Source organism: Manacus vitellinus, unplaced genomic scaffold (assembly GCF_001715985.3).
Source record: "Manacus vitellinus isolate BGI_N305 unplaced genomic scaffold, ASM171598v3 scaffold_9_pilon, whole genome shotgun sequence".
In the NCBI taxonomy this organism is placed as follows: domain Eukaryota; kingdom Metazoa; phylum Chordata; class Aves; order Passeriformes; family Pipridae; genus Manacus; species Manacus vitellinus.
The window spans coordinates 7,673,898-7,700,493 of record NW_021940917.1 but is presented as its reverse complement, the minus strand read 5'-3'; the positions used below and the strand labels follow the sequence as shown (position 1 = coordinate 7,700,493).

Sequence of the window (26,596 nt, the reverse complement as noted above, 5' to 3'; positions counted from 1 at the left end):
TTTTTTTTTTAATTTGGTGAAAATATAGCCATTGGATCAGCAAAGAATTGTCTTCCATGCTCTCCAGAAAGAAAAAAAAAGGATTGCTCCCCTGGGAAAATGCCCAGAGTTAACATATTTTTTTATTCTTCCCTGGATTCCTGCCTGGTAATACCGTCTGTTCACAAACAGAACTGTCTTAAGATACTCTGCAACATGTTCAAGGGCAAACAAATTGCACTTGTAAGCACATTGTAGCTATCAAACATTTCTGTCAGTGATTCAGTATAATTTGTTTCAAATGTCTCACAATACCTGAGCATGTTGCATACAGAAGTGTGAACCACACACTGTGTAAAGTACAGGTTTGTGGGGCTCAACTGTGCTTTTGCATGGCAAAAACTCAATTGCTTACTGCTCAGTCTCTGAAAGTAAAAGCCTAATGAATGCTGTAGTTAAACAGCACCTGGGTGTTCTTGAATTTCTTAAATTCTCTCCCTCCCCCTTTTTTTTTTTTAATTCTTTAGCCTTTAATCTAAAAATCCTCATGGATATTAGGGAAAATTGCACCAGACTGAAAAAAAAATGAACAGTTATAAAGCTGAAAGTTCTAAAAAACTCACTGTATAATGTGGCCTACAAGTTCTTGTGTAATTTATCAGCATATTACCTTCTAATTCTAAATATGTTCTCCATATATGCAAAATTTAAACTGGGAAGTTTTTACTAGCCTAAGAACTTCAACTTGGCTAAAGTACGCAAGTTTCTCTACAAGACAAGTCTTTGGATCTAACTGAAATGGAGCAAAACACCTGCAACTCTCCACTTCCTCCACATGGAGTTCAATCAAAACTACTTTTTAATGACTCTACACATGCAATGAAAGCAACTTCAGCCTTCACTAAAAGCTGATATGGCATAGCCATACCCACAAAGAGGAAACAGAAACAGTATCTGTAATTGTGGACAAAAAAATTCATAACTGTTTTATTTTGTTATAATCTAAACATTTGCAGCAGAGAACATTTGTCTGGTTGCTTCCAGAGTCAAATACTTGAATTTCACGTTGCATCAGCCTTTGGAAAGCACAGTAAATTAAATTAAAGACTAATCCATGGTCCTGAAAGACACTGTCCAAAAAAAAGCCACAATTTCAAAAATGACACAATGTGAATGAATCAGTAAGAGAAGAACTAGAATTCCAGCCTCTTAAGTACCAAATTTCCCAGGCGACATTGTGGAAAAAAATCACCATTCACTTGACCCATTTTCAATAAAAAAGAATCTGTGTCTTAAGTGCTTAAGCAACCAAGAAAACTCACTTTGAAATGGTCCTAAAGTGGAAACCCTTCATCCAGAAAAGTTGCTAGCCTACTAGCACACAGCTGTTCTGGCCTGCTGCAAAGGAAGACACACTACAATTAAGACAGCTCTGCAGTCAAACAGAGCTCAGTTGCTAGCTGCTAGATGGAAGGATTCATCCTGGAAATACTGATTCCCATCCTTTTAGACTAGCTTATCATTAATTATCAAGATAGAAATGGCAGCATGAAACCCAAGTGTGTCTTTTAGCGTGTCACCCTGATTAGCTTCTGAATTCACAGCTATTATGAAAAGAGATTAAAAATGAAGTACATGAATGAAATCAGGATCCATTACTCCCTTTAGCTGTTCAATTTTCATATAGTATTTTAAAACCTTTCTTGTACTACTAAACTGCTATCAACTACAAAACAGCATCTGTAATTTTAAAATGGATTTTTAACTATATTGCTATCAATTTAAAATCTGATTTGACTCTTTTTGTCGGTACTTCTGATCCCTCATTCTAGACTTTACATACTGGCTCCTAGGAGAAACAGAAGACCAGCATGGCTCTTTAATGCTCTTACTACTAGAAGAGAAACTTTAAAGAGAATTTTATCCCCCCCTCCAATCCAGTAATGTGCATGTAATACATGCTACCTAGACCTTCAATATTACAAGAGAACTGCTGCATATCTGGTCACAATACATTAATTAAAAAATAGAATTGAGTTGATAAGGGAAGCATTAAAACAGGAATTGAAAACCACTCATTTTTAACCAGATGACTCTGGAACATTGATGTCATGTCTAGAAATTTTTTTTAGCATCCTGTGAAGACACAAGTTCAAAATCAAATGGGAACCAAAGAGGAGTCAGGGAAAACTGCTGTCTTTCAGCTTATGAAAGAAACTTTGTGACGTGAAACTTCACCTTCTGTGAAGATCGTTTTACTACACTGTTACAAAGTACTTGTACTTATTTTATGATAGCTTAGTAGTATTAGTCAAACAAATTGCCACAAATGCGCTGTCAGAATCAGAAGTAGAAATTAAATATACCCTAATTACAAGAGTGTGATCATAGTTTATGACCCTCGTAAAAAATTGCTGGGGTGACCAGCTCAGCTCCAGCACAGCTTGCTGAAGCTCAGTCCAACTGCAGCTATGAAATGGTACCACCTAGTGTCCACTTTCACCATCGACCTAACAACCACTTTCTGAAGGAGTTTAGGACAGAGCAAAAGAAATAAACATTTCATCAATTGCTGCATAATTATTGCAAGCTGAACATGACCCACCTGGAAAAACTTTCACATTTGACAACTAAAGAAAACTGACCCTTTTTCAAAACAAAAAGACTCCATACTTAAATCAACAGCTGAGACTTTCCTGTGAAAACCCTATTACTTATGTGTGCTTAGGCCAGAAAGTCCTTAAGAGAGGTAACAGAGCTTCAATGATGACCACAGACGATTTATCATAAGAGCTCTTTTTTTACGGACAGGACATTTTTGTTATTTGTGTTTTATGATTTCTCTTGCATGGAAGGATTAATAACTTTTACCACTACTTCTTCACATTTAGATTACCCATGCATTCCTCTGTCTGCAAGGCTTTTCTCATTTTGCCAAGTACAGAAACAAGCTTACACACATCAATAAAATCTTATTATATATATAAAAAAGTCACAGCTTTAACAAAGGCTGACCCCATCAGCACATCCAGATAAAAACACACTTAAGTTCTTCTTATTGAACTAGGGCTAAAGATGTAATCATTCCTGTAAATCCAAGCACTAGAGGATGTCATAAAATGCAAAGTTGCATTCTCTAAAATGGAAGTCCATTATACATCCAGATAAATATTTCAAATGTAGCCATTAAAAGAAAGTTATATTCGAAGAACATTCATATTTCTCCTCAAGAAACTTATGATCAAAAAGCACACAATGCAACAATAATTTCAAAAAACAGTCAATGGCATTTTATAAATTTTTTTTCAGTACTGACAACACAAGAAGAAATAATCATTATTACAAATCTAAACCTAGTCTTTGACAGAAGTAAGTTTTAGGTCTGTGACGTAGCATAACGGTTTTCAGTCTGCTGTGCATGGGTTCTGTGGGTTCAGTCCTATAAATAAAACGTGTCTCAGTGTTCTTTTTGGTTCCATTTCTTAGTACAGCAAAGCTAGTGAAGCATCCAGTCATCAAAAAGTACAATTTCCTTCCCTCTCTTCTAGTGGGCTGGCACTGGCACTCCCAGTCAACACAGCTCACCAACACAACACAAAGCTAACCTTCTGTTAGATAAATAAATACATGTTTTCCTGCCATTTCAGCAAGCTCTCAAGCAGGGTCAAACAAATGCCAGTGTTCCTATGTGGGAGGATGGTGGATGAATATGGCCAAGCAGTGTGCCTCCGCTGCCTGTAATTAGATTACTTGAGCACAAAGCTCTGGATTCACTCTCTTTTAAAAGTGCTGAACTGGCTTGCAAGAAAGTGGGATACATCTTTCTTAAATTGCTATGAGTTACACTTTAAGATAATTATAATAAATTCGAAATTCTGTCAAAGAGCTGTACTACGAGAGGGAAAACATTAAAACTCTGACATGATAAGGATCTTAAGAAAAGCAGCTAGGAGAAAGAGGGTCTTCTGTGAACCCTTTTCCAAAGTTTCACTAACATTTAAAAAAATACATCTTAGTCTAAATACATATAATTTCTGGTAAGGCTTGTAAAAGAGCACCACTTTCCTCAAAATGAAAAAAGAAAAAAGTACTTTTTCAAGATTCCCACTTCATGCAGTGAACACACAAACAAACCAAAAATATATATTAGCCACGCACCTAAGCAGAGCATTTCCTGCAGTGAAGGAAAGGTAACCATGGCCAAAATCTATGCAATATAAAGCCTAACTATTTAGCACGAGTTACAGAAGGCAGGGGCCCTTCAAACAAGCAGAAGGCAGCAATAAGTTGAAGCATTCAGCTAAGGATGTGTTTCTGTGTGAGAGTCAGTTTGCATACGTGACATGCCATTCCCTCCTAATTAAAACTAGTATTGAGCCACTCTCTGAAACAGTTGAGCTAAAATTATGGTACCTAAAGGACATTATTTGTTTGAATCACAGTTGCAATAAACCCACAGAAGAATACTATCCTGACAGACCTTGATCTTTATCTTCCTTTAGTGCATTTCAATTAGGCTGACAGAGCATACATTTGCTTTCTTACTCAGGTAGATCAAGATCTCACCACTTTGCATTAGTGAGCTTTAGTTTCACATAAAAATTTCAAAGACTACAAACCTCTGAAGCGAAGCTTTCTTCAGCCATAAGATACATTACACAGCAGTAAATACAAACATGTTACTTAAAACTACCACAGGATATTGGGAGACCCTATCTAAGAAGTGCTCTAAACCACTAAATTCTGAATTTTCTGTCAGGTTCTGTAATGACCCGCTGTGGTGGGTTGACCCTGACCAGCAGCTGAGCACCCACACAGCCACCCACTCACTTCCCCCTCCAGTGTCAGGGCAAGAAAACAGAGATAAGGGGAGAAAACACAGGGAGTGAGACAGAGACAGTCTGATAAATGAAGCAAAAGTTGTGGAGGGATTCATTCACTACTTCCCATCAGCCAGGCAGGTAAACAGCCACTTCCCAGAAAGCAGGGCCTCAGCAGGTGTAAGGGTTACTCAGGAAGACAAATGGCAGATCCACAAACATCGCCCCCTTTCTCCTTCTTTTCCCAAGCTTTTATTGCTGAAAATGATGCCAGATGGTGTGGAGTATCCCTCAGGTCAGTCCTCAGGTCAGTCCGGGTCAGCTGTCCTGGCTGTGTCCCCCAGCTGTATCTGCTGGGGGAAAAGGAGTGCAGAGGAGAAGAAAAGAGCCAGCCTTGACGTTGTGTAGGCACTATTCAGCAACAGCTAAAAGACTGCTGTTACCAACACTCTTTTAGTCCTAGGCCCAAAACACAGCAGCTTAGGGGCTACTATGAAAAACAGTAAATTCTATCCCAGCTAGTATACATACTACAACAGTTATTGATAAAAATGAACGGGTACTAAGTTTGTAAAGCATCAACTGTTCTGCCTCCCATCCATTGGAAAAATGACTGTAAGGCAGCAGTAGTTCTAAAAATAATTTGAATTAGCCATCTGAAAAAAAACGCTTTTAGCAAAAATCAACTGAAGTGCTATAGATAATTTGAAGAGAAAAGACAACGCAGAAAGAATCGTGCCTTGCAGAATATACCACCTAAGGAGTCTTTCTGCTGTACCTTTTGCAACCGGACCTGTCTATCTCGTATTGGCATTTTTAGCCACCAACGTGCCTGCAACAAATGTGGGTAGAGACCTTCCCAAATCTTCGTTTGCGAAGCCCAGCCATGATGCTATAGATAATGGAACCTTTGGAGGGACAAACGTGAAGAGCAGAGAAATTTATTTATTCTGAAAAGAATTACAGAAATTCTCTTTTTGCCCATTTTAGAAATTCAACCACTGACATGATCAAAAACAAATCCCAAGATTCTGTAAAAATATATTCCAATATAAAATGGAGGTTTTAAATTGGTTTTCAGTCCCAGAACCAAACTAAATAAAGACTTACATCAAATATGATACAATTACTTTAGATTGCTGGAATTTGTCATTGCAGAAACTGCATTAAAAAAAAGTGGTATAATTTAAATGTCTAAAACAAATATTCCACAGAAAGACAGATTTATCAGAATGAATGTTAAAAAAGCTGCAATAGTAAGTTTCTTTAAAAGCAAACTATTGTGGTTGCTTGTTTGTTTTTTTACCCAGAAGGATTCTGATTCATCTAGCAGGCACCCATCTCTAACTAGAGATGCACAAGCATTTTGAAACCAAAAACTTCATTGCTGTAGCCTACAGGAGTTTAGACACTTCTTCAAACAGGCCAAAAGAGGGAGTAAGAGCTCTCTTACTGGGAAGCTGCCAATTAACAAGCATTGCACACAACCAGGATTAAAAACCAGAAAGTCAAAACATTTTGTTGAAAGTAGACATTACAGAAGGGTAGACATTCTCTTCTTCACATTTAGTGATCCAATATTCTACTTTCTGCTGTTGGGATAATTTATATTTTACACTGTCTATTTTCTAGTAGATGAAGTAAAAACTAAATAAAAATAATGCTGAAGCTTTAGGGTCAAATGACCAAGATAAGAGTAGTGTTATTACCAAAAGCGTAAGAAGAACAAGAGTTATTACAATGTGATATGAAAATACAGGATTGGAGGGAAGCTTGTTCTTATGGTAAAAAGCAGAGATTTATTATTTAGAAAGCACAGAATGCACTGCCAAAAGTACCCTCCCCAAAACTACCCTCCTGTAGTTTTATGAAGAGAGGATAGCTAGAGAAAAAAGGAGCACATCTCTACTGCACCATGGACTGTCAGCCTCCACATCTGTGTGCTGAGATTTTTACTGCCCACTCCAGGAGGTTCTTGACAGTGGGAATATTCCAAACATTGGCCAGGTAGAACCCCCTGAAAAACTACTGCATACTATCAATGACAAACAAATAAAAATGCCCATTTTAATCTCTCTAATCTTGCAAACTTCCCTGATCTTTTGGAATACACTTCTGAAGGCTGGTATAAAAGTCAGAAAGTGAGGAACTCCTGAAAACAAAGCATATACACAGAGGAAAAAAAATTTAATGGTAAGGCATAGGCACCTCCTCATGATTAAAATGTTGCAGGAATAATTATGTGATCCAAATTCCTAATTTTCTAGAATTGGTCCTGGAATACAACAAAAGACAAAAGAAATCTATTAAAACTAATTCCTGGGGTGGATCCTGGAGTGATCTTTTTATTACTGCATAAAGAAAGCATCAGCTATCCTGACTTCCAAATGCTTACTTCATATATTTTTTTTTTATTTCACAAAACTGATTTTAGAGACCCTATATGTAGATTTTAGAGACCTGATTTGTAGTATATAATTAGACTAAATAATAGGAGAAAACACACAATTTTCTTTCTACATCCATCCAAAGTACATGTTCATGATTTTACAGACAGGCACATGGAATTACCTTTTCCCTAGAGAACCACCAGCCTGGAGCTATACCCACACCAGCATTTAACAGGCCTGTTGTAAAGCAGCAGCACCTCACCCACATCTCCCTCCCTCCCACCCACTCTACTGCTGGTCACCACTCACCTGCAGTGCCACAGAAGAAATTGCCAATACCACCTAGTCCACAGGAAGAGCACCTCCCTAACTTCTGTCAAGTCACCAGGAAACAGACATTTCCTGTGGGCTCCCTCTCCAGCTTGGATCTATTATGCACCTTCCAATCTGAGGATAGCTGGGATACAGCAACAGCATTATTCCCTCTAAAAACCTTGGGTAAATTCAACCTTCACAGATCTAAAGAAAACAGATTTTATTTTCTCAAGCAGGGACTGTGTTTATCCTTTTTGCTTCTTACCCTTACACCTCCAGTTTTCCAAAAGCTGTTCCAAATAACCACACCTGTGCTCAGAGTTCCTGGAATAGGAGTGGAATTCAATATAAACACCACTAGACTTGTAATAGTTACATAACATATGCATTTCTTTTAGAACCAAGTGAAACACTCCTCTGAGATGCCCAAAGATGCAACTTCATTATACTATTTTATACTGGCTTATCTTCAAATTAATTTCTGCTTTTTCTACCTTTATTATTTGTGAGGGATCTATTTCCAAGATTTGCTTGGCATCACTATCTGAAATTATCAGGACAGCACTTCAGGAAGGTCAATCTTGTATTTTATAAAAACTAGAGCCATCCACTATTCCCCAAGTAGAAAGCAAAAGTAAAGATGTTAATATCGATAAAAAAACTAAAAACTCACTCACTGTCTTCAGTGGGAAGGACCTGCAGGGAATAAATCCATTCTATTATATCATCTTTGTTCACCACATCTAAGGAATCCAACATATCCAGACCAGAGAGCGCGAAAAATGCAATTGTCAACCTAAAAGAAAAAGATAAGACTTACACTTCCCACCATAAATATCACGGGGAAATTAACAAAATGTTGCAGAAACAGATTCATCTATGAATTCTCAGCCTTTGAGAGTGGTGCAACCCAGAGACTAGCTCAGAAAACATGAAATGTATCTACTGGATAAAATAATGTCCTTTGTACTGTAGATATTTCTCTGTCTCAACAAGGTTTTTTATTTAAGTTGCCCCTTCTTTTATATAATAATGATATGCCAATTCAAAATTAACCTATGAGCCTGTTTACCTGAAAAAAATACCCAACAAAACAACTTACTACAAAGTAAACTAGGTTATGTTATTAATATATGGAGCACTAGTTCTCTGTGAAAAATTCTTACATGAATAATCCCCTAAATATGCATTAAGTGCATATGCAAGGTAACCCTTAACTATGGCAAGCTGCTTCTCATTGTGCCCCAAACCCAGTTTCAGACGTTTAGAATTCAAGTGTCAAACAGCAAAGCCTACTTTGTAAGCAAACAATGCAAAAATATGCACACAGGATGAATTAACATCTAGAGCTATTTATTTCTTGTCCTTGGGCATAAAACAACCTAGATGACTACCTTTTTTAAACATCTAAAATTGAATAACCAAATTCAAGTATTCAATAGAATAGTGGAGAAGCTAGGACACCAAAAGTCCTTCTTTCACACAATCTGTCTCCTTCCATAAACTTATCCTACCAAATCTGCTAACTAACACTTTTTTTGCAGGGTTTGTTTTTACCTCAAACCACTGCAGCCACCCAGCAAACAGCATGGCCTTTCAAGCAGCTGCACTGCTCACTCTGACAGAGCACCAAAGCCACACTACTCTCAGAGAGTTTGCTATGAGAGAAAACGCTCATGTAATGGTACCTTGGAAGCCCAAAGTTCTGACTCAGACTAAAATTAGCTAGATGTATACTTTTGCCACCCACACTTGTGTCTGGCTATCCTCCTAGAAATTCTTGCTCTCCTTTCACCAAATAAGATGAGGGATTGCGAAACAACCGGTACATATGCAGAAACTACAATTCAGCATGTCAAGGAAAACCAAAAGTTAATAGCAGCTTTCCTTAGCAGATCAAGTTGTAATTTGCATTTTCCTCACAAGGTGGTGAGTCACCTTGGCCACCAGCAGTAGGCACCTCTGAAGAAGAGGAGACAGATGTGGATAGGCACCTCTACAGCCACCTAATTTCTGCATGTGGTTCTGCATCAGAACTCCAAACAGTAAGACCAAGGAAAAAATGGTGATGTGAGTCAGCCCAAAACACAACTCCATAAGAATTATTCTAGTTAAAACACAGCAGCCAAATGACAACGAAGGAGACACTAATCTCAGCACAGTGGCATAACCTCCAAGTGACATTTCTACCAGTGGGCTGGTAAAAAATTTTTCTTTACAATTATTATTATTACAAATACATTTTTTGAGTAGAGAAAGCTAAAAAAAGTATGTTGCACAAAAAGGTACTTCTATGTAGAGCAAGAGTATCTTTTAACTCTTCTGATACAAAAAATTGTTTTTGAAAGTGGAAAATTAATGCTTCAAGGCTTTTATCAACTATTGCATTGATCAGATCTGTTTAACCCAAAATCTGACCCTGGATAATAAACCACTAATTCAAACAAAATCACTACTTTTATAAAAAAACTCCAAGGAATTTACTGTTCAGCTACAGGAAATTATTTATTTGAAACACTGCCTATATGTTCTGATTTTCATGAACACTGACAGTCTTCTACTAGAACTACTTAAAACACATTTTCACACTATTTTACTCAGCTGAGCTACTTCCAATAAGGCACAAACAACATGCCAACATCAGCACTAGAAACTGCTACAAAGTAGGTCCCAAACTACAAAGCTGTGCATACAATACAGAAAGTAAATCTCATCTATAGTTAAAAATATATGTCAAATATATGAATTTAAAAAGTGGTTTTACCTGGGCTGGGCTTCACTTTACTTATTTGGAGTTGATTGTCTCCAGCATTACTAAGGAACAGCCTGTGTCTGTTGGAATTTTCTTGTGGTGGGCAAGAAGATCTGGCACCATTGGACACAGAGAGGTCCCAATACAGCCACTTAGATACTGCATCCTTACTCCATAGACTATCCTACTTCACAGAAACTTCACAGACATATGTTCCTACAAAAATAACTCTTAGCAGCATCTTAGGCGACACATGCCATGGAGAGTAAGAACTTTATCTACAGTCATTTCCATAGAGGACGGTCAACAGGACATCTCTGACTACATATTCAGACCTCTTTATCTTCAGCCAGGAACAAAGACTACAGTTTCTCACCAGAGTTCAAAAAGCATTTGAAATGACTGATCTGAGAAACTGATTAGGTGTGCTACAAGGAGCACCATGAAGTACCACAATCTGAAGGACTTCAGAGACTAGGAGTTGACTTTCCTGCAAAACCTGACGGTACTGGCAATCCATGTATGAAACACTGTCAATCAGAACACTTAAAAAGCACTCTTGCTGCAACTACTGTTGCATGCAATAACTACAGACAAAAATAATTATGAAGGCTTTGAGCCAAAAAGTTGAGTAAAGAACATTAAATGAATTTTCTTTATTCTCCCTTATTATTTGACAATCTACAGCCTAAGTCAGAATGGACCAGCAGAGTGTGGAAAATTTCAGTCTCTACCACCCGTGTCTGGTGACAACAAATGCTGCACTGCAGTGAACAAAAAACATCTCACTGACAAATGATTTTATTTATTTATTTAACACATCTTTAATTTAATTGAGTTTCTCCTCTAATTCACAGTGGAACCATGCAAAGGCAGGAACAGGGGAAGCAAGAATAAAAAGGTTAAAAGCATTTCCTTCTGCAGCAGTATCAGCTCCAGAGGTTTGCTTAAGGTTTGCTGAATTCAGTGACCTTGACCTCGGCAAAAAGGCAAACTTAGTACCCTCGAGGTCACCCTGGGGATGATGCATTTATGGTTTAATCCCCCCTTTTGTCAACAGTCATGCATGCACACCTGCAGAACACTGATCTAAAAATCACTGTAAGAGAACCAAAAAAATCTGTAGCTGGGTAAAAACTTCACAACTACAAAAAACGCATGAATTTACATGGCCATGATTTTTATTCCAATTGAAAGCTTAGACTGTGTTCATTAACCAAAAATTAAAGCATCATGAAACAGTTTCAAATTGATGGTTCCAATTTGCAGAAAACAAGTGTTTTTCCAGTACTGTACAGCTATTATGTGCAACACACTAGGCACTGGTTATTCAAGGTACTGAGGCTACTATGACCACACATCAAATTAAAGCTCAGACATCTAATTAATTTCTCAAGAGTTCTCAAACAATCATTGTTACTATTATTCAGTAAGACTGCGGAAGACTTTTTGTAAACTGGAACTTCTGTTTCAGATCAGTGGCAAGCTGCAACAAGCTTGACAATGCAATCAGAGCCTCTCACTGATCTCACCTTCTGCACAACACAGGGTTTCAGATGAGATTCACAGGATCCGGACAAGCCAAGTCCTCAGTGGAGACTCCATCACTTCACTGGGCAAGCTGTTCATGGTTAACTGCTCCAATGGTGAAGAATATTATCCTACATCCACACAATTCTTTCTGAAGCACCTTATTCCCATGGTCTCCTGCCCTGTCATCATGGTCCCTTCTAAAGAGCACACCTCAATCTTTCTCTGTAGTTAGTTTCTCAGTAACAGAAGACTGTGATCAGATTCTTCCTCTTCTAGACCAAAGACATCCCATTTCTTTAGCATTTTCATATGTCAGTGGGCTAAGGTTAGCTATTTGTTATCATTCTAACACATCTCCATGTTATTGTACCTTTAAGGTCTAAAACCTGTTAAAAGTATAGGAGGCCTAGACTCTTGCTGTCATCTAAAATAACCGAGAAAGTACACTGAAATACCAAATAATTCTTAATGAATAAATTATTTGCAGCTCTGAAATAAAAAAATTCACAAAATTACAGAATGGCTGGGGTTGGAAGTGACCTCTGGAGACCACCTAGTAAAACCCTCTCTCTGCTAAAGTAGGTTCACCCAGAGCAAGTTGCACAGGATCATGTGCAGGCAAGTTTTGAATACCTCCAGGGAAAGAAACTCGACAACCCCTCTGGGTAGCCTATCCCAGTGATTGGTCACCCCCACAGTGAAGAAGTTTCTGCTCATATTCAGATGGACCTTCCTGTGTTTCCGATTGTGTTTGTGGCCCTTTGTCCTGCCACTGGGCACCACTGAAGAGTCTGGCTCAATCCTCTTGCTGCTCATCCTTAAGATATTTGAATGCATTGATAAGATCCTCTCTCAGTCGTCTCTTCTCAAGGCTGAACAGGCCCAGCTCCTTCAACCTTTCCACACATAACAAACGTTCCAGTTCCTTAATCATCTTTGTAGCCGTGTGCTAGCCCCTCTCCACAAACAACCTGGCACTACTTGTGCCAGTCCTTACACGGTTCTGCCAAGTGTTTGTGCTCTCAACTGAAATAAAGCTTAATTCAGCAGGACAACCCAATCAAAGCCATTGAACATTCTTCACAGAATGACTTGCAGAAGATGATACTGTGAAAAGAATCTGATGATTTTATTGGTTGAATAATATATCAAACCATCTGCATATCTCCACGTTTTTATCAGGTAAAGCTTGACAATCAAGTTATTGATCTTCTTATGCCTCAGATGTAACCAATTACCTTACTTGAAGACTTCAAGAACATGAAGTAAGTACATTCTCAAGTCATTACAGGGACAAATGTCCCTCTAATTCATAACATACTTCACTGGTATTTTATCTATTATACTAACAAATATAGACTTAAAATATTTCTCTTACATGAACAAGAATCTTATGCGTGTTGACCCAGAGCAACAAAAAGCTTAAGTAACTTATTTTAAAATGGCTTCCAGGGCGGATTAAGCAATGGACTGAAAACAGATTAAAAGGATCAACAAGTCTTCCCGCGGGGATATTGGGCAGTTTACGCGAGCAGAGACTACGCCCCTACATCAACCCGGTTTTTTTGGGAGCCTTCTGCCAGTGGCCGGATTTACAAGGACGCTTTTCCTTCCGGCCACGGCGGGGCTGCTCCCTGCCCACGGCCGCGGGAGGCCAGGCAGCCTCCGGCAGGCACTTCCCGTGGAGGCGCCCGCCCGGCGGGGAGGGGGTGAGGGCGGCATCCCGGGACGGGCGGGGGGCGCCGGGCGGACACGGCGGCGCGCCGCCCGAAGCACGAGAGCCCGTCCGCGCTGCTACCTGCTGGTCTCCAGGGACGATAGCGCTTCGGGCAGGATATCTGGAGGCAGCGCTGGAAAGAAGCGCACGTGCCGATTCCCGAGGAAGTCCAGCCGCCTCCGGCCCCCGCCGCACGCGCCGCCGCCATCTCCATCCCACCGCCGCTGCCCGCGCACGGCGCGCCCCCGGACCGCGTCACCGCGGGACCCGCCCCGGGGCGGGGAAAGGGAAGGGAACAGGGAAGGGGGAAGACGAAACAGGAGAACGGGGGAAGGGGCAAAGCGGAAAGGGAAAGGAAAGGGCGGGAGCCAGTGTGACGACCCCCCCCACCCCGAAGGGACTGTCCCAGGCAGCTGTGGGGAAACGTGCTTTTAATGCCAAGGGACATCACGCCCGGCCGGTCCCACAGGCGGCATTCCCAACCCGACACTCTCAAAATACAAAGGGAATACACGTCATGTGTCAAGCCAACTCTGTGCTGGCTCCCGAAAAGTGCTGCTGCTGCTTCCTCTTGCGGCAGGGACAGGCTGGGGCGCAGCTATAGCCCTCCTCTCCAGGCTGGGGCGCAGCTATAGCCCTCCTCTCCAGGCTGGGGCGCAGCTATAGCCCTCCTCTCCAGGCTGGGGCGCAGCTATAGCCCTCCTCTCCAGGCTGGGGCAGCCCTGACAACAAAGCAAAAAGGCATAAAGAGCTCGTACAGTAACTGCACCTCTGTCAGGCTACACGTCCAGGGCTCCCTCCTCACCTGTGAGTAACACGTAACAGTGGTTCTGAAGCTGCTGGTGCCATCTCCTTCCTACGTTCTTCCCAGCCCTCGGTAGCTTTGTGCAACTCGGATCGGTCTCTGGTTACCTGAATCTCGACCTCGGGATGAAACAAACAACCCCCCCAAAAATTGATTTTTTTCCTTGATCATACATTACACTCCTCGGGTCTTCATCACAGAAACAGGTGCAGAGTAAACATAACAGAGCTGGCTAGACAGAAGGAGACATTTCCCTCCATACTATCACAGGGAATGGGTGAAACATGAAATCAGTAAGAGGGGCAACAACTGCTTGCTGTCACTAAATTTTAGTAATTTTCCAGAAGCCAGTCTACTTATTTAACCAATAATAGAAAACCATTTCAAAAAATAAAAGCCAGCACCCATAATGCAGCATTCTATGACCTATAGGCTTTACCCAGGTAAATACTGCCATGAGATAAATAAATGCTCATCTTTCGTTTTGTTTTTAAACACAAGAACAACTATGCCTGCTGCATTTTTGTCTCCTGATAACAAGAATTACTTTATCAACCATTTAGATAATTAAAAACCATTGCTTTTTAGATCAATGAAAAAAAAATTGTTTAAACCACCATGCTGCATGCACCTCATATTACAACAAAAAAAAAGTTACCTTCTCGCTCAACTTTGCCAACTTTTTTTCTTTTTCTTTTTCCTCTATTTCTTTAGCTTGTTTCTGTAAAACCCTTAGCTCCAGTTTATGTAGATCCTGAAATATAATTAATGGAAAAGTAAACTTTTCTTTGGAAGTAAAACAAATGATATAAAGATATATATGTAGCCTTTTCACAGTTAATTATTTTTTGTTTTGAAATTATTGGCATAGTACAGGAAGTTTCACTAGGTAGCTACTTACTATAGCTTGTCCTGCACAAACAAATTATAGTTACGTGACTTTGAAAAAAAATGGAGTAGTTTAAACTCTTTTTATAGAACTCTAGTTTGAATGCTGACAGTAATATCAGTTCTCCAGTAGTGGCACTTATGCTGATATGGGATCTAATTTTACCTAACAGCTACTGAAAGCTGTGAGGATATTAAAATATCTCTTTTTATCTCATCTGCATCCAACACTCAGGTCCTCTGACGTTTTCTACAGCACAGAGGACAACACAGCCCAAGTACTTTTTCTCATTTTTACACCGAAGTAAATAAAACCACTTCTATATGTAGAAAGAAACACGGGCTTGAGTAATCTTGTAGAATTTAGATATTGAGGAAAAGGAACACCTGTGTCTAAAATCAAGTTTCATACTATTTTTTGTCTGCAATAGATGCTGTTTTCATAGTGAATCAATTATGTGTATGAAACTTGGATTTTAAAAATGTTTAACATGTATATAACATATGCATAAATGAAGATGTAATTACGCACACGCTCTTGAAACCTAGAAATTTTTTCTGCAGCAGTTTTCTTCCCTTCCTCCTTTTCAGCTTCCTCTCTCTTCTCAATGTCAAGCTTTTCAAGTTCCTCCTTTACTTTCTTCTGCAAGGTATTCCTTTCCAACAGTAACTTCACGTGGCATTGGCGCTCTTTTTCCTGCCTTTTCTCTCTCTCTTCTAGTTTCAGTTGTGACGCTTGTTCCATTGCAAATGCTATTGCTTTCTCTTTCTTCCATGCTTCCACTGCTGCTTGTTTTCTTTTTCTTTCTTCTTCTGCTTTTTGCTTCTGAGCTTCTTCATGCTGTCGCCATTTTTGCTTGAGCATTTCTTCTGATTTCTCTTTCTCCTTCAAGTTTCTTTCTTTTTCTTCCTGCTGCTTTTCTTTCCACTTCTTAATTGACTGCAAGAGACCGGCAGGAAAAAAATCCAAGGCTTTAATGAAAATTTACAGATTCATATTGATTCAGTCTGATGGAAACATACTGCAGATAGGAATTAGAAGTTTATTTAAGGCAAAACTTAAGGCAAAGAAGCACCTACATATGTTTTCTCACTTTTTTTTTTCTATTTTATGGATCACATGGGCAGGTTTAATAGATGTCTGCTAAACCTGTTTCAGTTACAGCAATTATAATAACTTTGAGTACTTATGAATGTTGGTGTAATATGCTTTTTCAATACAAACATATTTCAGTTCCTATTTTTCTCAAATTAACAATTCAACCTATTATTTCATAATAGTTTTTATGTCAGTGCATCCTTTACTACTCAGAGGGATAGTTTTTTAGAGAATCATAATTCTGTATGTCAGTCTGGTCTGGCATAGGTAGATTGTCTATAGAGAGGGACCAACATTCCTAGGGACAAATGTAATAGGAACTGTAATTTCAGATAGGATCACTTGCTGCACCGGGATTGGTATCTAACTTGCCAGACCACTACCACCAGAAGCATTTATAACATACTTTGCAAATACACAGCTCACTTCAGTGTGTTATTAGGTCTATGCTTATTGGTAATTAAAGACAAGTACTTTTGGCAAGTTGAGGATGCCAAAGACCTCAGTTATATACCAACAGAAATCCATCTAGCACTACCACCAGAGAGGCAGATACAAAAATAAGAAATGAATGTATTTTAAAAATAAGTACTTTTTCTTAAATCTCCAAAAGCCCTAAAGGGGTTATTTTACCTCTTTCTTTCTTTCATGTAAAATTAGAAATTCTTGATACCATTTGTCATGCTGTTCAATATCTTCTTTTGTTCTTCCACTGAGATACTGAAGGGCTTTATCCATGTAAGACAGCCTTCCTCTGTATTTAGTCCGTACTTTCAGAAAATTTTGATGATCATAATCATCCCAGCCTCCTTGCCGCCCTCCTGTTTGCTGAAGGAATCTTTCAAACTCTACTACTTCTTTGGGTAGACGATTTTCCAGTGTTTTATCAACTGTAACCCTGGCTGATGGTAATGTCAGAACTTTTTCTGTTGTTAAGCTGCCTAATGCCCACAGTTCCACTTTTCTCTCAAAGAGATTGAGCTCATTAATGGTAGCTTTTTCCTCTTTCAAAAGCTGTTCATATCTGAAAGTGACAAACACTGCAACGTAAGAAAAAAAATCCAGTATTCATTGTCCATTCACCAAAAATGAATTTTGGAATTGTTCAATGCCACACAAAAGCTATTCTTCAAAGATTAAGAACTGAAGTGGTAACAGCACAGTTGTAATGATCTGATAATAAAGCACTACACAATAAGAATTAAGTTACCCTTTTACTGAAAGCAGACACTTATGGCACTCATACAACTAACTCAATCCCCTCCTGACACCAGTAGAGAGGAAGGAAAATCCCCACAAACCCACTCAGAAAACAGAACAACAGTCATCAACAAAACCCCCACAATCTAATGTCTTCTGCAGCCTTTCTCTAAAAACCCTTTTCTCAGGCAAATGGTTGTTACATTGGAATGCTGGAATAGTCCGTCTGAAACAGAGTTTATCAGGATTCTAGCGTTATAGCTCGTGCTTTGATTTACGTACCACAGGAATCACTAGTAAAAGAGTAAATCTAAAGAGCAGTTTGCTGGACTAATGCAAAGTTTTCACTGCGTATTATGAAAGCACTTTTTTCTTGTAGTTGAAGCATGTATAAACATACATTTGCCTCTGTTCCTCTTTAAAAGCATTGATTGCGTTTTCAATTTCTTCCATCATTTCCTTGAGCTTGTCAACAACTAAAAGAGGAAAAGAAAAAAAAGCATATAACTTAAGAAGTCTACAGTATTTACCAGCACTTTCCAGAAATGCAGAGACTTTCAGGACACGTATTTCAGTGCACAAAAAAGCATGCATTTCCATCTCAAAGAGCCTTAAAAGACAGACTCTTATTTATTCAAAAAGTGTGTTTATGCAGTGACTTAGCTAACTAGATGCAAATCCCAGTATAAATGTTTATTTCCATTAAAGAAGTCTCATTTTGACTAACCCTCAACTGATTGTCTGAATAAGACAGCCTTATCCCTAAAGAGTTATGCTTTTGGTTTTTTATAAGTTTATAAACAGTTTATGCAGTTACTGACTTAAACACACTCAAATCTTTGGTTTATACCAGGCTGTAGCAATCCTATTTAGCCTGCAGGTCACTACTTTTACAAAGCTGACAAAAAACCATCAAAGTAAGACTGTCCTGTGCTCTCAGCATGCTGTAGTCCTGACTTAGAGAAAGAAGGTAAGACAGTTTTCCAGAGAAGATTGCTTTTCTAATGGTAGAAAAAAGTTTTAGAATCTGTTTTAAACCAGCATAAATCTCTGTGGATACATACTGAACACATAGTTTAACTAACCTGGGTTTTGGTAAACTTATATAATCTAAAACTCTTATTTCAGCTTTCATGCCTTGCTAGTTCTTGGTATCTTCACTGACATCTTAAGAAGATAATAATTTTTTTTTTGTAGATAAACACTGAATAAATGAAATGAGATGCATTTTATCTAGCATCACAAAGCCCTCAGCTAGTAGGAGGGCCTCAACTTAAGCTCCACACAAGGTAGTAGAGTATCACAAGCAAATGGTTCTTTTAGTGCCTATTTCCCAAAAGTTTCAAACCATCTTACCTGAATAAGTTGCAGCATTTGCTATAGAAGGACAACGACAAGTCCAACTATGCAAGAAACCTGTATGTAGACAAAAATGTTTTTAAATCTGTCACCATGACTTACATTCTGGTGTAGGCTTCACATCCTTTAATTGTTGCTGAAGTCTCTTCACATTGTTTTGTATTTTTGACAGCTGCTGCAGGATTTTAGCTTCTGTTAAACGAAATAAAGTGCTGATAGTTCTAAGTTTCTCTGTGCATTAAATTCCACACAAGAACAAGACCAATGAAGTATCCAAAATATACTGGGGATTTAATCTAAGCAGGGACACCAATTGTGTTTGATCATAAGAAACTGCTGTAATATCTGTAACTGCATGTAGCTGACCACATGGTCCTTGCACCTCCCCACACAGCATCAACAGATTTTAAAATTAGTAGCTCCCATTTCCAAGGGGGAGTCTGGAGAATACTGCCTATGTAGATGATAACTTCTCTAGAGTTTTGAGGGCAACTTTGACCTAGGCCTCAAAACACTCGCCTATGAAGAGAAAGCAAACTTGGAAGGTATATGTGAATGAACTGCTTCAATGAGATTTATTTGTTTGCTGTGTTAAATGAGGTAGAATCAATGTTTTTGTGTACTCCAAGCATGCGTGCATTTATTTGCTTTTTTACCACTTGGTTCCTCCTCAGTCCATAAATCAGATACTGAGAAGGACGAAGTTCTGGATACATCTTAGGTACTAAGGAGCTGTATCTTCCATCCTAAAAGATTTGGTTTAAGAAAGGGATAAGAGATTCCAAGACCTAAATGTAACAAAAAGTAGCTAAGACATGACCCTACTGGTTCCTGCTGAGACTACAGAAAGTGCAAAAGCACACAGATCATGCCGAAGTAAATGGAAATTTTGAGTATTCTTGTACATACTCTACAAGATCATACTCCAACATTCCTTCACATCTCACATGAAGTGTCTTACACCTCTCATCGCTGTCCACTTTGTTATCTCATAACATTATCTCCATTCATACTTCCATGCTCCCTTCTTACTCCTGTAAAATTTTCTGAATTTATTAGCTTAGTCATTTTTTAAAAATACTTACATTTCTTAAGGACTGCAAGATGTAAAGGATGTTGTAAGATTCCTTAAAGATGCATATTAAAACATATGCAAATTCATAAGGTAAGTGTACTTTTAGTTGTCTCTACATTCCTTTCCTTTCTTCACTTATTTTGATCTATATCAGATGACATAGCATGATTTATTTGATTACTTTTTAAAGAATCCAGGAACTGTGATCAGGGAGTAACTTTTTTTCTAGAAGTATATTATTAGTCTGTAAGTGGAACAGACTACAGGACAGACTGTGTACCATCTCACAGCACTATTTAAACTAGGAATAGTCATGACCCAAAAATTCAAAAAAATGCAAACACAGAACTGTTTATATTTAAAGACAGCAATCAGAGTGTGAATGTTACGGTAAGAATGTATTTATTGTTCGTTGGCTAGACTACATTAGAGTTTGCAATACACGCATAAAATTGACTCCAAGTTTCTGGAACAGTACCTTTCCACCAAAGTTTTGGGAGTGGTATCTCTTACATTCAAGATTAAAAGAAAATATAGAAGGCCCAAAATGTTTATACTTCTGAATTTTGCAAGTGAGTTGTGGAAGTGTTTATAAGCAGTACACATGGTGAAATTATCACACTTATCAGTACGTAGCTTCCACCTAAACTAATCTCTCTGCACTGCTGATTATTAAACCACTTACACAAACAACAGCAGATTAAAGAAAAAAAAAAGGCAAACAATAAACCGAAATAAAACCCCACTTACTTTCCGTTTTTCTGCTGACAGTCATGCTGTGTTCCAGATCCTCTAGTATTCTGTATTCTACCCTGAAATCACTCTTCTTATTATAAAGAAGTCCACTTTTGTCTTTTTCTATATTTGCAAGCCTAGAAAAAAAGGGTGCCGCAGTGAGAGGGCACGAACACTCAGCAAAGCCCCGAAATTTTCTAAGGTTAGCATGCAGCTGAGGCTATGTCAACAGGACTGTCTGAGATTTTTTACAAATCCCTGGTTTGTTCCTACAACTGTTTTCAAGGAAAATCTTTCTGCAGTTACAAGACTACACACCAAAGTAACTCAAGAACTTGGACGAGAGAAAGAAATTAACAAGGAAATCACCTCGCTGATAGGCAGCGGTTCACACACTGAAATAGCCTGAAATTCTATGTGTCCTCACGATCTGAAAGCCTTACGAGAATTTTCCCGGAAAAGTGCAGGCAGACAGGCTGTATTAATACAGTGGCACACCTAGATGGAGCCCCAGCACAAACAACACTACAGAGGGACAATGAGGCACAGTTGGATGGCATGACTCATTTCAAGCTGCTTAGGAACATCTACATTACCTAGCAGTCAAATTTGGAGCCATATCCCAGCATCCAGGGTGAAGTCAATTCAGTCAGACAGTGTAAAGCACTGCTGTGAGACTTAAGTGCCACTGTTCATTCTGGATTCACAACTACAAAGGTCTCCTTCAGCCAAGTGGCTACACCACTATTCTGCCATCACTATTCCTCATAAAGCTCATCCATTCAAGAAGAAAATTCCCTTTTCTTTCAGCCACCAGTGTAGTTGTTACCAGCACTTAGTCAAGATGTAGGGAAACAGATTTATATCACTTCTGTGCCTGAGCTGTCTTGAACCCTCATTTTCCAAAGCAGTGGCCTAAATATTTTAGATGAAGTCTTTCAGTTTTCTCTGAAGGAGCTGTTGTAATGCTGCTGCAATTCCCCTTTTGTTAGTATGTCTTAAGGGCTTTAGTTCCTTAGAAGTGTAAGCACAGCTGAGTAGGAAAACTGAGAACTCAATTGTGCCACACACACACTTCCTTTTTTGTGCACCTAAAGCAGTTCTTACTAAACAAGATGACTGGCCGAAGTCCAAATAGCAGTAAGAACAACAGGGCATTTTGGAGCTTGTAAGCCTATCCTGAACTCCTGTAACAACCACAGTAATTTTTCTGAGCTCCTGAAAAGGAAACCTTAGCCTGAAGATTTCATTACTATATGTTCTTATTTAAACATCAAGTTAATGCTACCTCCAGAACAGAATGAAAACATACTTATGAAGTGTTTAACTTACTGAGCTTTTAGCTTTTCTGCACTTCTTATGAATTCAACTTTCTTAGCTGGCTGAGCTTTCATCTTCCAGTTCTGAAATTGCAGACCAGCACCTGCAGCGCTGGAACAGCCCTCATTCTGTAGATAACAAAATAAAGTATTATTCACAACCAGTATTTTTTTAAATGCTCGTTCGTTAGTTTTAAGCAGACAACACCACAGTGCAGAGTGACAGCACCACTTCTGTTTTCTGCTGGCGCCAGTCAACTAATTTCCAGCCGCACAGGTACGAAACTGGAGTGACGAGTGACGGCGGGCTGGTGACCGCACACAAAAAAGCACTCCTTCAACAGAGAAATGAAACATCACCGGCTTGCTTTAGCAGAGGCTGCCATTCCGCGGCCAGCCCCACAAACCCGCGCTGCTTCCTACGTGTTCCCGTTGGAGGCTCATCCCTCCGCCCCGCCGGGACACCGGGAGGCCTTTACCTGTTGCTGCCCGGCGGCCGCCGCCAGGGCCGTGGCCAGCGCGGCCATGTTGCCGCCGGCTGCGCTGAGGGGAGGGGCGGCCGCGCCTGTTCCTCACACGATTTAACTCTTTTTTTTCCCTTTCTCAGCTGCCGTAGGGCTGGTGTTGCTGGCCCTGGTTTCGTCTGTGTCGAGATGTAAGGCTTTGTATTGATTGCTCTCTTCAGGAAGACTGGAATGTGCCCTCATTGTCCTGTCAGAATGTAAAGAGTTCCACGTTATCCAGTAAATTTTTTTGGGACTCTCAAGATCACGTTTTTCACTCATGTTTTTACGAATGAAAGTTTAAAATGAGTTGCCATTTAGCATTTATGTGGAGTGGAAATAATTAATCATGCAGTGGCTCTCCTAGCTAAAGAGATTTTAGGAACTGGTGTTTTCCCAGCTGCAGAGCACAACAGCACTCATAGATGCTGGCCGGGCTGCCTAAGCTGAAGACACTTTTTTGCCTAATTTATGTTTTTAACAGCACTTTCCTGATGCATTTTCCTCTTCATATTTTTTGACTGTACTAATATTTGTTCTCTTTGTATTTGGTGAACGGGAATTAAAAAGTAAAGGAGAACAGTTCAAAACCTGAAAATAGTTGTCAGCATAAATTAAAGAGGATTGTTCTCACAGATTGTTACCTGGAATGGCTTGTAAAAGTATTCTCTCCATGGCAGTGCTTCAAAGTCTTCTTTACCTTGACCTTCACTATTGGATGTAAGAGGAAAAAGTTGGTAGTGTTAGTATTCGCTTTCTTTTGGTGATTGTCAGCCCTTCCAGGTTTTGTTGCTGTGATCAACAAATTGGCCACTGGCCAGGGACTGCCCCACTGGAAGCACCTGTTTTCAGCAAGCATTTAAGTAAGGTGTCTCCACTCATAGTGTAATTCAGATACTGCTCAGTTGTTCACCAGTTTCCAGATAGACAATCCCTATTATTATTTGCCACACGCTTTACTTGTGAGTTACTCAGAATCCCGAGAACTTTACGCAGTTGTGCTGGAAACCATTTGCAGGGATATTTCGGGTATCAGAGCAGAGTTAGACTTGGTTACTTCTGGCTTTGAGCACCAGGGAGTCAGACATCAAGTTGTGATGCTGGTATAAAGATGAACCTTTGCTTCCAGCTGTGTCAGGACATTACTTCATTCCCTTGGTGGAGTAGGACTCATCTCATCCCCAATATGCCTGCAGTGGGTTGACCTTGACTGGGCACCAGATGTCCACAAAGCTGCTCTGTCACTCACTCTGCTCAGCAGGACAGGGGCAGAAATAAGATGAAAAACTCATTGGTTGAGGTAAAGGCAAACGCCACTCTCAGAAGCAAAGAGAAGCAAAAAGATTTATTCCCTCCTTGCTCTTAGTAGGTGATGTCCAACCACCTGTGGAGGAGTGTGGCCCCAGTACATATTGCAGTTGCTTTAGAAGGCAAACACCTTAATAAAAAAATACACCACACCTTAACATTTGTTTTTACAACATCATATGGTATGGAATATCCCTTTGGTCCTTTTGGGTCAGCTATCTGAACTGTGTCCCAACTTCTTGCCCACTCCAAGCCTACTGGCCTTTAGGGGAGATGTTGGGGAGAGAGCCCTGATGCTTCCTGAGCACTGTTCAGCAATAGCCAAACACTGGAGTGGTCTCAACACTGTCATGGCTACAAACACAAAGCACAGCTCTATGTGAACTGCAACAGGGAATGTTAACTCCATCCTAGCCAGACCAAATACAATGCCACAACTCCTGGATGACCTCTGTGCCCTTTTTGTAAACAGGTAATCTAAATCCAGAAGAAACAAGCTAGATAATTACATAATTATCTCCTGACCTGTCCCACATTCTTTCTAAGCTTAGTTTGGTGTTTGAAGGCCATGAATCCCTGACTTTTCTGCGTGTTTTGCTTCATAAAATATTTCAGGATTTTGCAAAAATGTGAAACATGGAAATACACAAAATAAAAGATAAAGCTGTTAAGATTTAAAGTAACAGGGTATACATAGAACAGAAAAAAAAGACGAAATAACAGGGAAAAAATCCCATTAACCTGGAAGATGCAGTGCTAGCAGTCAAACAATTGATCACAGTCACTTTATTTATGCAGGAGGCCTTCTGTTGTAGTGTTGGTTCAGAAGTATCTGATATTTTCTGAAATTCTTCAAGCCAAATAGATAAAAAGGACTGCACCAGAACATCATATTCCCATCCGTGAGATCCTTGAGGAAACCACCTTTCTTACCGGGAGAAATAAGTATCCACTTTTTGGAGTGGGTTGTTTTTTTTTAATTGGTGCCTCTGAGACCTCAGCAGGAATGCATTAGGACAGTTGTATTAAGCAGAAAAGACAGACACTGTTAGGGAATCAAAATCAAAGCGGTTTTAAAGAGAACAAGTAAATTAATGATCAGAAAAAATCAAAACCTTTAACTCTCTGAGTACAACTATCAACTTGTGAAGGTGTTCATAACATTGTCTAGTTATCCCACACCTAGCAGAAACACCTAGTTGCTGCTAACATGGGCTCAACTTGTGTTTTTGTTTCTGAAAATGGTATATCCACTCTATCCTAGCCTTTAGTTTGCAGATCAGAATTGAACAAACTCAAAACATCACTCATAATAAAAAAGAAAATATGGAAGCAAGTGCTAAACAAAAGCTATTGCTGGTACATAGATGATATGTGCTTATTCTGGGGACCTGTAATAATAGATTGGGAGGAGGGGTGGATAAGCAGAGTTGGGAGGTCACCTGATAGGTACACCAGCAGTGAGTGCAGTAGTGCAGATGTGAGCAAGGATCGTACAGTTCTTTACTACGAAGGCAGGCTGCTTTCATTTCTTTAGCTTTTGTCCACCAGGTGTCATCTGAGAAGCATCTGATAGCTACTAAGGGCAGAGCCTGCATCCAGCCCTTTAGCTATCTCTCTCTCTATTTACGGGATGATCTGGCCACATATTGACACCATTAGCTCCCCTTTATTTGATAAGAACAGAGTCTTGTCGCTTCTCACTTTGAGACCTGGCCTGGGGTGCTAGCAGACCTGACAACCTGGACACACAAAGGTTTGTTGCTCTGCAGCTGTAGCCCAGTGTCAGTGCCCCCCCCAGTACCTTTTCCTGCCACTGCCTAACTTGCCCCAGAAATTGAGAAACTCCAGACTAGGCAGTGGCATTATAGATTCCTTTTCTGTTTCCCAGATGAGTCCCTATTCCACTCACCCTAACTCATTTTCTCATAAAGCTGTGCTTTAGGTACCTGCTTGGTGGCATGAAGGCAAGGAATATAGGTGGCAGGAAAAATAATTTTAAAAAGTTTCCTCTCCTCCCCTCGCCTTGGCTCACCTCACCTCGCCTCCCTTCCTCTCCTTCCCTTCCCCTGCTTGAAGTCTAGATTTCACACTAAAATTGAAGTGGAAGACAAAAGAGGAAATGAAACAAAAATCTGGACAAACCCAAGAGTTCCAAATGAACAGGAGCACAAAATTTTAATTTCTTCACTTTCTCATGATTTATAGCTATGTAAATGAAAACTGGATAATTATTCATCTTATTCATTCCTTTTTTACTCTAATTCTATATTTCCTTTTTTTCTCCCCATTCTCTAGAACTTTTTAATATATTTTCATGTTATCTCCCATTCTTGCCTCTTTTGTAATTACGTCCTTATTCATCTCCCTTTTGTTATAAAAGGAGAAGGAAAATGTTTCCCACAACTGTACTCAAGACAAACAAGAAGAGATTGCAGGCATGCCAGCAAACAAACAATTCCTAATGTGTTGCTTAAGCCTCAAAGGTTTTCTTGAAAATCATTTGGAATGTGATGAAGGTGCTAGTTCTGAGTTCAGGTCCTAGTGTTCCAAAATACTGTCCTTAGATCTGGCAAGCAGAGGACAGAAATGTGCTCTGGCAAAATTACAGAAAATTTTAGACTTGGCCAAACCTCAACACAGCAGAAAAGTTGGATGCTGTCCCTGGTACACATTTGTAGATTCAATCAACAACCTTAGCAGCTGCTTGTGTTTGAAACTGGCACAACTCTATAGGTCACACTACTACATCAGTCATGCTGGGGCTTTAAGACGTTACTCAGCAGCTGTCTCTGCCAC

General features: G+C 39.6%; 2 protein-coding genes across 2 annotated transcripts in view; both read right to left on the bottom strand.

Annotated features, from left to right (window-relative positions):
• The window catches only part of PGGT1B (protein geranylgeranyltransferase type I subunit beta), a 36,908-nt gene extending 23,204 nt beyond the window's left edge, over nt 1-13,704 (bottom strand). Inside the window, 2 exon segments of the mRNA XM_029965397.1 lie at nt 8,182-8,300; nt 13,588-13,704. Of these exon segments, the coding sequence (XP_029821257.1) occupies nt 8,182-8,263 (82 nt within the window). The 5' untranslated portion in view covers nt 8,264-8,300; nt 13,588-13,704.
• Nucleotides 13,705-14,182: 478 nt separating this feature from the next.
• Nucleotides 14,183-22,533, bottom strand: CCDC112 (coiled-coil domain containing 112). The gene is made up of 10 exons (XM_018086214.2): nt 22,466-22,533; nt 22,000-22,115; nt 20,683-20,804; nt 18,960-19,049; nt 17,899-17,974; nt 16,932-17,322; nt 15,732-16,139; nt 14,970-15,065; nt 14,312-14,430; nt 14,183-14,228 (listed from the first exon to the last, which is right to left on the bottom strand). Exons 1-10 carry the CDS (start codon nt 22,511-22,513, stop codon nt 14,198-14,200), a joined length of 1,497 nt encoding a protein of 498 aa, XP_017941703.1. The 5' UTR covers nt 22,514-22,533; the 3' UTR covers nt 14,183-14,197.
• Between the last annotated feature and the right edge of the window lie 4,063 nt (nt 22,534-26,596).

Excerpts from the sequence above, each read along its gene's own strand:
- CCDC112 (XM_018086214.2), bottom strand. The coding sequence starts at position 22,513 with ATGGCCGCGCTGGCCACGGCCCTGGCGGCGGCCGCCGGGCAGCAACAG. Across the intron at positions 17,323-17,898 it reads AAAGAGGAACAGAGGCAAAT|ATATGAACAGCTTTTGAAAG; the intron begins GTATGTTTATAC and ends TGTCACTTTCAG. Across the intron at positions 15,066-15,731 it reads TTTCTAGGTTTCAAGAGCGT|GATCTACATAAACTGGAGCT; the intron begins GTGCGTAATTAC and ends ATTATATTTCAG.